This window comes from Pyrgilauda ruficollis, unplaced genomic scaffold (assembly GCF_017590135.1).
Source record: "Pyrgilauda ruficollis isolate IOZ18807 unplaced genomic scaffold, ASM1759013v1 scaffold127, whole genome shotgun sequence".
NCBI lineage: Eukaryota > Metazoa > Chordata > Aves > Passeriformes > Passeridae > Pyrgilauda > Pyrgilauda ruficollis.
The window spans coordinates 680,570-693,603 of NW_024511099.1; the positions used below are offsets into that span (position 1 = coordinate 680,570).

Genomic DNA, 13,034 nt, shown 5'->3' on the forward strand with positions numbered 1-13,034 from the left:
CCCCTCTGGAGGGGGAAGTTCTGCACTGTGCTGGCTCCTGGGGATGTGATGGCAGTGCCAGCACCCAGATCCCCCAGCACACAGCCAGCCCCACGGAGCGATGCTGGAGAAGACCTTGATCTCCCCTTGGTGGAACCACCAGGACCGTGGCGGAGCTCGGCCGAGGGAAGAGCGATATCATCTCAGTTTCTAATGCCAGTTGTTGGGTTTTTTTCTGCATCCTCTCCAAGCTCTTTGTTGATTGCAAATCGTTATCATGAAAGCGCATCCGAGGCTGCAGCAGCAGATAACTGTGCTGTGCTGCCGGCCCGGCGGCTGGAGCTCACCGAGGCTGCTCTGCCTGAGAGTCCTGCGGCAGCTGCGGCTGGAAATAAAACTGCTAACGTGGGGGATTGATCATGTTCAGCCAGCTCAGCCCATTGCTTCCTGCTTGGCAGAGCCCTTGCTGTGAAGTGCTAAAATCCAGGCTCAGAGGTGGGATTTGTGCTGTGGAACCTGGCATGTGGGCATGGCCCGAGGGATGCCCCGTGGAGGGCTGAGACACGGCACACGAAGTGCAGGGGACCTGGTAGGACCCCGTGTCACTCTTTACTGCAAAGGAAGGTGGTATGTGCAGCAGTGGGGGCTTCATGGGCCATTTGTGAAAGTGCTGGATCCAACGCCTCACGGTGGGAGTGGCACGACTGCTGGGATGCAGGGGGGCTGCACCCCCTGGAACAGGCAGCCCTTGGAAGAGGATGCTGACCAATCCTCAGGGCATCCCCAGCCCTTCTGCCAGGCTGTCCCTGTGTCACTGTCCCCATGTTGTCCCCATAGCAACCCCAAGGCTCAGGAGCCACATTCTGGACCTGTTGGCTCTTTATTTTGGCCCTGTTGAGACTCAATGCTCTCATCTCTGTGGGGCTGGGGTTATTCTGGCCCTGCTGCTGGAGGCTGGATGAAGAAAAATGCTTCTCTGTGGGGTTTCTGTTGGTCTGTCCTTTCTTTTTTTTTTTTTTTTTTTTTTTTTTTTAATTGAAAGGCAACAAAATTCTGGAGGATTATTTCTGGTCGGCAGGATCCACCACGCTCCTGGTGACCGCATCCCTCCAAGGGGCTGGCCCTGATAAGAAGCTGCAAATCCGAGCTGCCAAGTGCTGCCATCCCGCTGGAGCCTTGGAGGGGGATCAGGGATTTAGAGGGTCTGTGTGCTGTCTAACAGGTTTAGAAAATATTGCCTGGGATTATCCACTCGCGGCGGTGACCAGAGACCTCTGAGCCGCGGCGGACGCCGGCACGGGCTGATCTTTGCTGAGGGGGGTCCTGTGTGCTGAAATCTGATCTGTTCGTGTTCCTGTGCACGTTCCCTCGTGTGCACACGCGTGGATGTGCAGCAGCGGCGGCTCTGGGGCGAGCTGGAGCTGTGGATGGGGCTGGTGGCCCCTGACACCGCGGGGGCTGAGCCGTGTCCCACCCTCCGTGGCCGCCAGCCCCGTGCTGGGTCTGGGGTGCCACAGGGGTGCTGCAGCCTTCTCTGTGCTGGAACCCTGTAAGGGCAGCTCCTGACCGCCAGCGTTAATGATATCCACCCAATTAGCCCAGCCTAGCCCCAAGGATTAGCGGATGGAATCATCATCCCAAGGCGTAAGCAGTTAACGCTGCTAATTAGTCATCGCGTGAATCCCAGCCCAACCACAAAGCGCAGCGGCCGCGGTGGCCGTGGGCAAGGGGTGATGCCCACCCAGCCGGGCTCCGGGAGACGGGAGCTGTTTACGGAGCATTCGCCGGGCTCGGGCATCCGTTATTTTTACACGTTGCCATAGCTACTGATACCATTATAAAATTAAGCCCGAACCATGTGGAAGAAACGGATCTGTCAGAAGGAATTATTTTCGGGAGCGCGCTGTGGGTCCGAGCCCGGCGGGTGATGGGGGTCCCCGCTGCAGGCAGCTGCATCCTGCCCGCGGGCACGTCGCTGGAACCAGGCGCCGGGCAGGCTGCGGAGCTCCGGGATCGCCGGGAGCCACCGGCGCCAGCACAGCCCCTCCGGGCTGGCAGCATCGCTGGGCACGTCCAGGGCGAACAAAAGCCCGCTGAGAGGGAGCTTTCAGGCCGTGCTGTGCTCCCTCCCGCAGCGCCTGCTTTCCCCCTTCTCCTGCCTCTCTCAATATTTTTCCCTTTCCCTGCACTTCTCTGCAGAGGGACACTTTTGTGCCGGGCTCGGGGCAGCCAGCGCGGGGGCCACGGCCAAGCACAGCCGTGCTTTAAGGTCGCTCGGTGCCGGGAGGAGCAGGGAGCCCCAGGGACCCGAGAGCATCCTGCCCTCGGGACAGGGAGCTCCCAAAGAGTTTCCCTACCCTGAGCTCTTCTCGCTGGATAAAACCACCTGGAGCATCCCCAGGAGCGTGTACAGCTCACTTCAGGCTCTACAACATACATGGGGATGCTGGGAGGACCAGGACCACACCAAGAGCTGATCCAGCAGGAAGAGCCCCGGGAACTCCAGTGCAGGCAGGGCCCCCCTCCCGCCCGCTCTGGGACCCTCACTCTGGCACTGGCAGGACCCGGCGCTGCAGCTTGATCTGCCCTCCCGTGCTGGCTCCAGAGGGTGATTGTCTTTCAGCAATGTCCCGTCCAACTCCGAAAGCACAATGTGAGTCTTTCTTAAGTGCTGGATGTTCCTGCTTGTCCCATGGCCCTGGAAACCCCTCTTTAATCACTGCCAGAGCCTTGGCCTCGCGGTGTCCTGCAGCGCGGGACAGCACGGGCCAAAGGAGTGCTGGGCACAAAGGATGTGCGTGACACTTTTCAGTTTCACTGCCTACCCCCTCCCTTGTGATTGAAGAGATGAGGAACGGTCCTAGGGCAGCCCCCCACACCCCTTCAGCTCCAGGGATTTAATGAAAATTATTCCAGGTTGGCCAGAGAGGTTCCCAGCAGCAATAACTGCAATAGCACAACCTCCTGCTGGACACAGAGAACCCACAGGGAAAAGCAACATCCTAAAACACCTTTGGCTCTTCTCAACTAAAAGCCCTGGTCTGCAGCCTGGGGGTCCCAGGTTGCTTCGTGGGCATGGCTGGGCAGTGCCTGGGAGCCCATCTCCTCCCTGAACATCCTGAGTGTCCCAGTGCCATGGGGTGGCTGCCCTGTACCCCAGCTGTCACTGGGGCTGTGCCTGGGGGGCTGGAGATACCCCTGCTGTGCTGGCCAGAGCCCTCACTCTGTCAGGAGGGGACGAGGCTGGCAATGAGGCTGTGGCACAGAAACTGTTCCTATGACAACCCCAAATCCCCTTTGGTGAAAATCCACAACAACCGTAAAAACAGGGAATAAGATTCAATAGTAAGACCTGAAATAAATCAGAACCAGTGTAAAGCATGTCACTGTTTTACTCTGGCTTCGTTCCTTTCCAAGGAAAAGCCTGAGAAACAGGGAGCTGCAAAGGGGTGAGCTAACAGATTTGGAATCGGAGGGAGCAGATTCCAACCGTGCAGCATCCCAAGACTTCTCCCTCCTGTTGTCTCTTCTGGCAGGGACCCAGCCCAGGCCAGCCAGCAGGCACAACAGGACCCATGAGGCATTTTTGGGGGACAATCAAAGTGTCACCAAGACCTTCTCTCTCCTTCCAACCCCTTCAAAGCACCCAGCTGCTCCTCCAGCTTCTCCTGCTGCGTCCTGCTGGCACACTGGCACAACGTCCCCATGGCTTTGCCTGGTCCCCTTGGTCTCATGGGGTCCCTATGGCATCATGGGGTCCCCAAACCATCACTGGATGCCTGTGGCATCGTGGGGGCCCTGTGGGGTCCCTGTGGCATCGGATGCTCTTAGACCTGTTGCTGTTTGGGTGATGGTGATGTGCACAGGGACTGGCCTGTCTCTCCCTGGTGACTTGTGGGCACCACGGTCTGATGGTGGCTAGGGCAGGGATGGGGGCAGGGATGGGGACAGAGCAGGGGCACAAAGGTGTCTTGGATAGAGACAGCCACAAACCAGGCCCTTGGCTGGAGCTGCTGCCCTGTCAGACCAGCTGGAGCGATGCCTGCTCCTGGATACACAATATCCCCTGGGCACCCACCCACCCCTGTGACAGACACTGCCACTGTGGAGTGCCTCTGCTTCTCATCACTGACCGGAGCACCCCAGGGCAGGGCACAGGGCATTTATCCCTGTCTCTCCCTTATTCTCCTTGCCCAGGCCTGGCACCAGCACAGCTCAGCATTGTCCCATTCCCCGCGGGTGCAGCCAGCCCTCTCCTGTCCCCAGGACCCAGAGGAGACACCTGCATCCCCCCTTTCAGCCAGCCCGCACTGACACCACGCTCCCCTCGGCCTTAATTGCATCCCTGCTCCCTCCCCTCGCTGCCGGGACCAGCCCCGACCAGCACCGCTCTCCGGGCCGTGGCTCCCGTCGCTCTGCGCGGTCTGCGGGGGCTCGTGCTCCCCTCGGCTCCTGGCACAGCCCACGCTTCCCACTCTGGCTCCCCGGCACAGCATGGGACAGCACACCATGGCACACAGCATGGCACAGACCATGGCACACACCATGGCACACACCATGGCACACACCATAGCACACACCATGGTGCAGACCATGGCACACACCATGGTGCAGACCATGGCACACACCATGGTGCAGACCATGGCACAGACCATGGTGCAGACCATGGTGCAGACCATGGCACAGACCATAGCACACACCACAGCTGACACTGTGGCACACACCACGGCACACACCATGGCACACAGCATGGCACAGACCACGGCACACATTATGGCACACACCACAGCACACACTGTGGCACACAGCATGGCACACACCAGGGCTCACACCACAGCACACACCACGGCTGACACCATGGCACACAGCATGGCACACACTGGCACACACCACAGCACACACCATGGTACAGACCACAGCACACACCACAGCTGACACCATGGCACACACCAGGGCTCACAGCACTGCCTGGCAAGCCCTGCCAGCCCTTGGCACCTCCAGGAGATGTTTCCCACCTCCTGGCATCAGGAGTGGGTCAGATGCCAGAGCAGCCCCTGAGCATCCCCTGGCTGCCCAGAAACCCATCACAGTGCAGCCCAGATCAGCCTCCCCAGCCCTTTTCCTTGGCCTTGCCATTGCATGAGGTCCTGGCACCAGGCTCACACAGCCAAGGTAAACCTGGCATGGCACCAGCCCAGAGTGTCCAGGCACAGGGACACAGCCCAAAACTTACTTGAAGCCAGCGTGTCCTCTCCCCCTGGGACACCAACACTGTCCCAGTACCCATCCAGGCACCACCTCTGCTCCGCACCGAAGTGCCCAGCTGTGGCAGCAGGAGCCTGGAGTGTGCCAGCCTCAGCCCCAGCACTGCCCTGTGCTTCCCCCCAGCAATGGCAGCTCCCGGCCTCCCACACACACCCTCCGACCAAGGAGGTCACTTAGTGGGATGTGACAACCAGCAGCCCCAGGAAAGCAGCATGGATGAGCAGTGAATCCGTGACCCCAGCCCTGCCTGGTGCTGCCCCCCTGAGCAAGGCCCTGCCCCCCGATCCAGGCTCTGCTCCCCAGCACGCTCCTACCTTGTGTCCGTGCCCAGGCGCTTGTTTGTGCTTTCACTGCCGGCACACCCCAGGCTGAAGGCTTAAAGGATTTTCCTTTAATAACCACCAAATCCCTCCCCTGGGCAGTAAGCCGCAGACCTGGGCCCTTTCCTAGGTGCAGAGCATTCTGCCCGTGCTCTGCTCACTCCCTGCTTTGCATATGCTCCTATCGAACTGGATTTCCCCTCCTGATTCAGTGCTTGAAAAGCCCTAAATCCCCTTGAATTTCATTTCCTCTGGTCCTCGAGGTCTATCCCCGGTTTCAGTCTCACCCACGTATTTTACATACTCGTGTTCACAGCCTTGATGTGAGATTTCTGCCAGTTTTGGTGTTGTCCCTGCAGACTGCTGGACAGCCCAAGCCCTGCTCAGAGCAGCCACTGCCCCAGCTGGGAAATGATCCATGGCCTGGTCATGGCTCCACTGGGAAACAATGCTGGGAGAGGCTTCATCCCAACACCCCAACCCTCCCACTGAGGGGGCCAGGATGAGACCAGGTGCTGGATCCCTGACCTGGCAAACTCATCACCACCACCATGCCTACAGGGTGCTGAGTATCCCCAAGCTGTGCCTGAGGAAGGACTGACTCCAAACTGTCCCCACTTCACATCCCCAGAGCAGGTGACTCACATTCAGTCGTGCAAATCAATTTCCGTAGCGGCTTTTCTCCCCACTGTGACAATTTTGTCCCCTCAAGGATCTCCCTGCCAGCCCCGTTCCCCTGGGTCACACTGTCTTGTTTCACTTCTCTTTTCTCATTTCACAGAAAAAAAAAGTAGATAAAGCTGAAAGCTGGTGACTGTATCAGCTTTCAAGGTCACAGGCAGTGATGCTGGCAGCAGGTTCCTCTGCCTGGAAAGCCTGTTCTGGCCTCAGTTCCTCCTGCCAAGGTGGCTGCTGGGGCCACGGCTGGCGGGAGCTCAGCTGCCACAGCTGGGGAGAGCGTGGCTGGGGGCTGTATGTGGTGACTGGCTGTTGCAGCAGTGCCCAGTGTGGAGCGTGACTGCAGCTTCCTGCCATGGCCACCTTGGCCCTCTGGCTTCCTGCCCCTGGCCTGCTTCCCGTGGAGGTGGGCACCAAACATGTGGGCACGAAGCAGGGAATGTGCACGGGGCAGATGTGCACGGACTGGCTGGGACTGGAGCTGAAGATGTGCACAGACCAGGGGAAGGGGCAGAAGGGCCAGGTGGTACCAGCTGCCTTGGCCTTAACAGCATCATGAGCCCCGGGAGGAGGGCAGGGAAAGGTGGGCGAGGGCTGGGCCTCAGCCTGGAGCAGCAGCAGCAGGGGCTATTCCTGAGAGCTTCCTGCTGCCTTGCCAGGAGAGGCAGGTTTTGTGGGACTGGGCAGGTTCCCTGCCTGGGGCAGGTGGGAGTTGGGAGCTGACCAAGGGGCTCAGCAGTAGCACAGGGGTAGCACACATCTCCCCAGGACCCTGCAGGACTGGCACTATTGCTCTTGCTCTGAGCACAGCAGGACTGCACAGCAGGCTGTTTGCTGGCTTTAATGAGGGTGGTAAAAGATAACACAAATTATGGACCTGTGGGCCGGGAAAGGAGCAGTGGAGGCCCATGCTGGTGCACACAGGTGCGTGTGAGGTCCTCCTGGTGTTATCAGCACAAAACAGCTTGCACAAGGCAGAGGTGCTTGGCCTCGTGGTCTGATCCTGTGGTCGAGAAAGCTTCCAGGTCCTGGGAGAGCTGCCCTGAGATGCAAACATGGTGACCACAGTGCGCCCAGCTGAGATCTGGACACACCATGCAAACAGCTCCACTTCTTCTTTGTTGTGCCCTACAGAAACGTCCCTTCTTCCACCCTGACACGGCCTGGCTGTGCAGGCAGCGGTGCCAGGCGTCACTTGGCAGTGACCCTGAGGCTGGCATACTCGGTGGGGGCTGTGCCCGGGCTCCTGCCGCGCCGCGGGGCCGGGGGCAGCGGCTGCAGGTCAGCGTAGTGGATGTCGTTCTCCTCCTTGCTGCTCTGCTGCAAAAATGCACACAAATGGGGAATGCTGCCACAAGGAAAGTCTCGCAAAAGTAACCCTAAATCAGAATGCTGAGAGTTGGAAGTGACCCACAAGGATCACCAAGAGCAGCTCATGGCCCTGCACAGGACAACACCAAGAAGCGGGCTCATGGCAGGCTGGTGATGCCACAGCTGCAGAGGAGTGTGCAGGGACCACGTGCAGGCACCTGCTGCCCACCCCATGTCCCCCCTGGCCCCAGAGTCTTGCAGGGCTCCTGCAAGCCAGGGCATCAGCGTGGCATGTGCTTCCCCATACTCACAGCTCACTCCTACCTGGCTGGGCAGGTGGGAGCTCTCTGCATCCAGGACTTCACTGCAGGGGGAAGGATAAAGATGGCCATCAGAACTAAAGGAAGCTGAGTCCTTTCCCCACCCAGCACAGTCCTCAATTCCCCTCCCGAATTTCAGCATGATGCCCCTGTTGAAGGCAAACAGGGACAAAGTGCTGACTGCACATCTGGGCTGGGCTCAGACACACGGTGAGGGGCTGCAGGAGCTCCCTGGTACTGAGTGCTCCCTACCATGAAGTTTCCATGAAACACAGAAAGAACCAACAGAACAGTGCACTGTGAGTAAAGGACCTTTTCTGGAGCAAGTTAAAGCTCCAGACAAGAAAGGAAGCCAAGATAAAGCAGGTGGATAAGACAGTTTGCTCATTTAAGGGTACAGAAGGAAGAGGCGCTGAGTACAAACCTGGGGGTGCTGGGGGTCCCTGCACAGCACCCCATGTCCACTGTCCTGGCTGGGCAGGGGCTGCCCACCCCCCCTTGGCGCTTCCTCCTGTACTTGCAAAGGGCGACGAAGAGGCCGAGGAGGAGGAGGAAGCAGAGCACTACAGCTGCAGCCACCATTCCAGGAACCAGGGCTGCCTCTGTGGAGACAGAGGCAGAGCAGGAGAGGGTGGTGGGCGTGGGGCAGAGCAGGACCTCGCTGTGGGCAGGGGGGGGGCTGTGGGATGGGCTCCCTGGGAGAGGTGTCCTGCTGGACTGCACTCACCATGCATGGACACCTCGGTGCCACGGCCATACCGAAACACCTTATCCTCACCAGAGTCCCCCTTGACAAACTTCACACAGTAGTAGGTGCCAGCATCATCGGGCTGAAAGTTCCTGATGAGGATGGTGAAGTCTGTGTCAGACCCATTCACTGCTCTCGTCACACGGAAGGAAGGATCCTGCTTCTTCTGGTCATAGACAGTCTTGTTCCCAGTGCCCCAGCCCTTCAGCCACATCACAGGACCTGGTCCAGCAATTCCAGACGTGATGCAGTTCAGGGTGAGCGTCTCCCCTGCTGCCACCGTCACCTTGGCCTGGGGCTGCTGCAGACTGAAGCCCTGATCTGACTGGGTACCCACACCTGAGCACAGAGACAGGAGGGTTCTGGGGTGAGCAATGGGGTGAGGCAAGGGCAGCCTCACAGGCAGAGAAGCCCCAGTATCCCCCAACTTGCAGCTGAGAGATATCCTGGGATGTGGCAGAGACAACATGCAGGCACTGGGAGGGACGAAACCCTTCAAAAACTGGTTCAAAATTAACAAGGGACAAATCTGAAAAAAGAGCAGGCTGCCCAGGGCAGTGGTGGAGCCACCACCCCTGGAGGGATTTAAATGACATGTAGACGTGGCACTTGGTGACCTTGGCAGTGCTGGGTTAAGGGTTGGATACGAGGATTTCAGAGGGCTTTTGCAACCCAAACAGTTCTGCGATTCTATGTTTTGATAAATCTGCATCCTGTTCTGTCATTTGCAGGAGGTGCTGCAGCTGCCTGGAGGCCAGAGAGGTGCAGAGGGAGCCAAGGGGAACTCCTAGCAGGAAAAACTCCTGAGTGCTGTTAAACATTAACACCCTGGCTCTGCTCCACACTAGCCAGGATCACTGGGGCTCTGCGAGGAATTGGGGTTCACAGCCAGGAGCCAGCCAGGAAACGGTGTTCTAGGCAGGGATGTCCCTGTAGCCCAGCATAACCCCACAAAATCTTGTCCCAAAATCCCTCCTGCTCCCCAAAACCTCTTCAGTCCCCAAAACCCCTCCGATCCCCAAACCTCTCCTGCCCAAAGTCCCCGACTGTATGGCAGCAGCTCGGCAGGGTTCGACCCCGGGGCTGTGGGTGCTGTGCCCACCCCGGGGCTGGGGTGCTCTGCCCCCCGGGCACGGTTTGACCCCAAAAGGCGCTCGGGGAAGGACCACCCCCCGCCCCGCCCGGTGTTTATCTTCGCCGCCCACTCGCGTTTGTGGGGCGGACGGGGCGGGGGAGCCCCGAGAGGCTCTGGGGGGCCCCAGTTCCGACTCACCCGAGAGCTGCCGCTGCAAGAGGCTTCGCTGCCCGGACAGGAGCGGAGCTGCTGCCGCGGCCATGGGTTCTGCCCAAACTTTGGGAAGGAAAAGGGGAAGCGGGACAGGAAATTGAGGCGAGCGGGTGGTTAACGCTTTGGTGTCTGCCCGGGGCGGGCGGGAGCCGGCAGAGCCGCCGAGCATCACCCCCGGTGGGCATCACCCCGCCGAGACCCCGGCGGGCATCACCCCCGGTGAGCATCACCCCCGGTAGGCATCACCCCGCCGAGACCCCGGCGGGCATCACCCTCGGTGAGCATCACCCCCGGTGGGCATCACCCCGCCGAGACCCCGGCGGGCACCACTCCCGGGCCCCCTGGCACCGAGCGGCTGCCCTGGGCTCGGGACAGGGAGCGGCTTTGCGTCCTCCCCGGTTCGGTGAGGGGCAGGAGCAGCGGAGCTTCGGGATGTGGGACGCTCGGTGTACCCCGGGCACTGCTCTGCACCACCGACCAGTGGGAGACACCATCCCGCACCCCGATCCTGCTGGCAAGGATCCTGCTGGGCGTCCCCTTGGCACCCCCGGCTGCGGAGCCACAGGCTGGCCGTGTGTGCGGGAGCGTGCTGGAGCCGGGTCTCTCTTGCTGGCTGCTCGGTGCCTGTGCCCGTGGCTGTGGCACACATCTGAGGGGAAAGTGGGGTGGACATTGCCGTTATGGACCAGCGCTGTGACACGAGATGATGTAGGCATTGAGAAGCAAATGGGACGTGATTGCGTGGAGGAACTGGGCTGGTGGTGGCCCCTTTCCTTCCCCTTTGCTGGGTAAGAGACCAGCACCCTGCAGAGACAAGCCCAGTCCAACCGAGCCCAGTGCAGCAGAGTCCAACGGAGCCGAATCCAGCTGAGCAAAGCCCAGCCACCAGGGAGCAAGGCGTGGAATACCCATGGTTCTGGTGGCACAGGAACTGCCTCTCGTGTGCCTGATGCTGCTCCTGCTCTGCAGAGAGCCGGGTAAGTGCGGCCTGCACAGCCCCATCACATTTCCCATGCACACTTTCCCACCCTGCTGGCCTGGCAGTGCTTCCCTGTGCCCATGGGTAGCCAGGGATCTCCTCTTGCTCCCTCTCTTCCAGCTTGCTTTTATCTCCAAATGAAATTCAGTTTACCCAGCAAGAGTCGGGGCTCTCCTCATCCTGCAGTTCCCAGCAGCCTGGGGGACAAAGGACAGGAATATCTCTCTGTCCCCTGATCCAGGCTCAGGGGGTCTGATGATGCCTTCTGCTGTTCCCCAGCCCTGGGGCCCACTGTCAATTCCAAACCTTTCTGTCTCTGTGCCCAGGTGTGAATGCCCAGGCGGGCCAGGGCTTCAGTCTGCAGCAGCCCCAGGCCAAGGTGACGGTGGCAGCAGGGGAGACGCTCACCCTGAACTGCATCACGTCTGGAATTGCTAGACCAGGTCCTGTGAAGTGGCTGAAGGGCTGGGGCAGTGGGAACAAGACTGTCTATGACCAGCAAAAGTGGGATCCCTCCTCCCGTGTGACGAGAGCAGTGAATGGGTCTGACACAGACTTCACCATCCGCATCAGGAACGTTCAGCCTGAGGACATGGGCACCTACTACTGTGTGAAGTTTGTCAAGGGGGACTCTGGTGATGATGAGGTGTTTCAGCGTGGCAATGGCACCGAGGTATCTGTGCAAGGTGAGCGGGGCTCTGGAGCAGCTCCTGATGGGAATCAGCCGGCGGGCTCTGCTCAGGGAGAGCAGGGATGGGGAAGGGGCTCAGGGCTGGTCCAGGAGAGGATCCCATGGGCCATCCCCAGGCCCAGGGCTGGGCAGGGGGCAGAGCCTGGTCTGATGGCCCCGTGCTTCTCCCCACAGCCAAACCCAGCCCCCCGCTCGTGTCTGGGCCCGAGCAGAGAGCGAGGCCGGGGGAGTCGGTGCCTTTCACCTGCACGAGCGGAGGGTTCTTTCCTGAAACGATTGGGGTGAAATGGTTCAAGAACAGGGACACCATGGGGGGTCAGCGACCCCAGGTCACCGAATGGAGGAGGAAAACCTACAACATGTCCAGCACAGCCATGGTGACCCTGCAGAAGGATGATGTCCCCTCTGAGCTCATCTGTGAGGTGCAGCACTCCACGCTGCTGGCCCCGCTGCGTGGCAGCTACCAGCTCAGCAGAGTCCTGCGAGGTGAGGGCTGGGGACTCGCGCTGGGGAGTCCTGCTGCTGTGGGGCTGGGGTCCCTGGGAGGAGGACAGGGCGCCCTGTGGGCAGCAGAGCCGTGACAGCAAACACCAGGCTCTGCCTCTCTTCCCAGTTCCCCCCAGCGTCGAAGTGCGCGCCGAGCCGAGCCCCGTTGAGGTGAACAAGACCGTGACCTTCACCTGCCTCGTGAAGGAGTTTTACCCAGCTAACGTGTCCGTTTCCTGGCTGGAGAATGGGATTGAGATAAAGGTGCAGAACATCTCCCGGCCATGGAAGCTGCCCCGGGGCTTGTTTGAGCTGAGAAGCCAGGTGGAGGTGCAAGCGACGGAGGAGAAAAACGGGTCCACGATCATCTGCACGGTGGTGCACGATGGCCAGGCCCCTGCCAACTACTCAGCCTCCCTGTGGATCTCCAACCCGGCCCAGGGTGGGTTCCAGATGGATAAGGGTGCGTCAGAGCTGCTGGGAGGGGGTGCTTGCCAGGGTGGCTGTGTGGTGTCACCCCCTGAGGAAGTTTGCAGCCCCAGGAAAGGATCCCTGCCTCTCTTCGAGCCCTGGTTGCTCACATCCTCTGTCCCCATTGCAGGTGTAAACCCTCTATCCAGCCTCCTCCTCCTGCTGTGGATGGGTGTCCTGCTGGAGAAGGGGCTCCTCGGTGGGCTCCTCTTCTTCCTCTTCGAGCGCATGAAGAGAAAAGCATCGGAGATGTTGCCTTACCCTGCTCCACCTCCGGCCCCCGCAGCCGGGGCTCGGGGCTTGGCCACTGCCAGCAGCGGTGTGTGAACCTGAATAAAGGAGCCAGCATGCAGAGCCTGCCGTGCGCTGCTCCGCGCCGCCAGCCCCGGCCCCGCTGTGCCCTGAACCCGCCCTGCGCTGGGGCTCGGCTCTGCCGTCCCCGGGACTCCGTGCTGCACACCGGGGCTCGGCTCTGCCGCCCCCGGGACTCCGTGCTGC

At 60.3% G+C, this 13,034-nt stretch overlaps 2 protein-coding genes across 3 annotated transcripts; one reads left to right on the plus strand and one right to left on the minus strand.

The window, feature by feature from the left end:
- Nucleotides 1–7,068: 7,068 nt before the first annotated feature.
- LOC121348624 lies at nt 7,069–10,145 on the minus strand. Its single transcript, XM_041458360.1, has 5 exons — nt 9,895–10,145; nt 8,601–8,960; nt 8,298–8,475; nt 7,878–7,917; nt 7,069–7,562 (listed from the first exon to the last, which is right to left on the minus strand). The coding sequence occupies exons 1-5, from the start codon at nt 10,076–10,078 to the stop codon at nt 7,434–7,436; spliced, it is 891 nt and encodes a 296-aa protein (XP_041314294.1). The 5' UTR covers nt 10,079–10,145; the 3' UTR covers nt 7,069–7,433.
- A 320-nt stretch (nt 10,146–10,465) lies between these two features.
- LOC121348608 (signal-regulatory protein beta-1-like) lies at nt 10,466–12,890 on the plus strand. 2 transcript variants are annotated; one of them, XM_041458331.1, is made up of 5 exons: nt 10,466–10,886; nt 11,215–11,574; nt 11,754–12,065; nt 12,193–12,528; nt 12,667–12,890. In XM_041458331.1, the coding sequence occupies exons 1-5, from the start codon at nt 10,820–10,822 to the stop codon at nt 12,861–12,863; spliced, it is 1,272 nt and encodes a 423-aa protein (XP_041314265.1). In that variant the 5' UTR covers nt 10,466–10,819; the 3' UTR covers nt 12,864–12,890. The 2 variants fall into 2 exon arrangements, with proteins under 2 accessions (XP_041314265.1, XP_041314266.1); XM_041458332.1 differs by having other exon boundaries at nt 10,467–10,886; nt 12,193–12,507.
- The last annotated feature ends 144 nt before the right edge of the window (nt 12,891–13,034 follow it).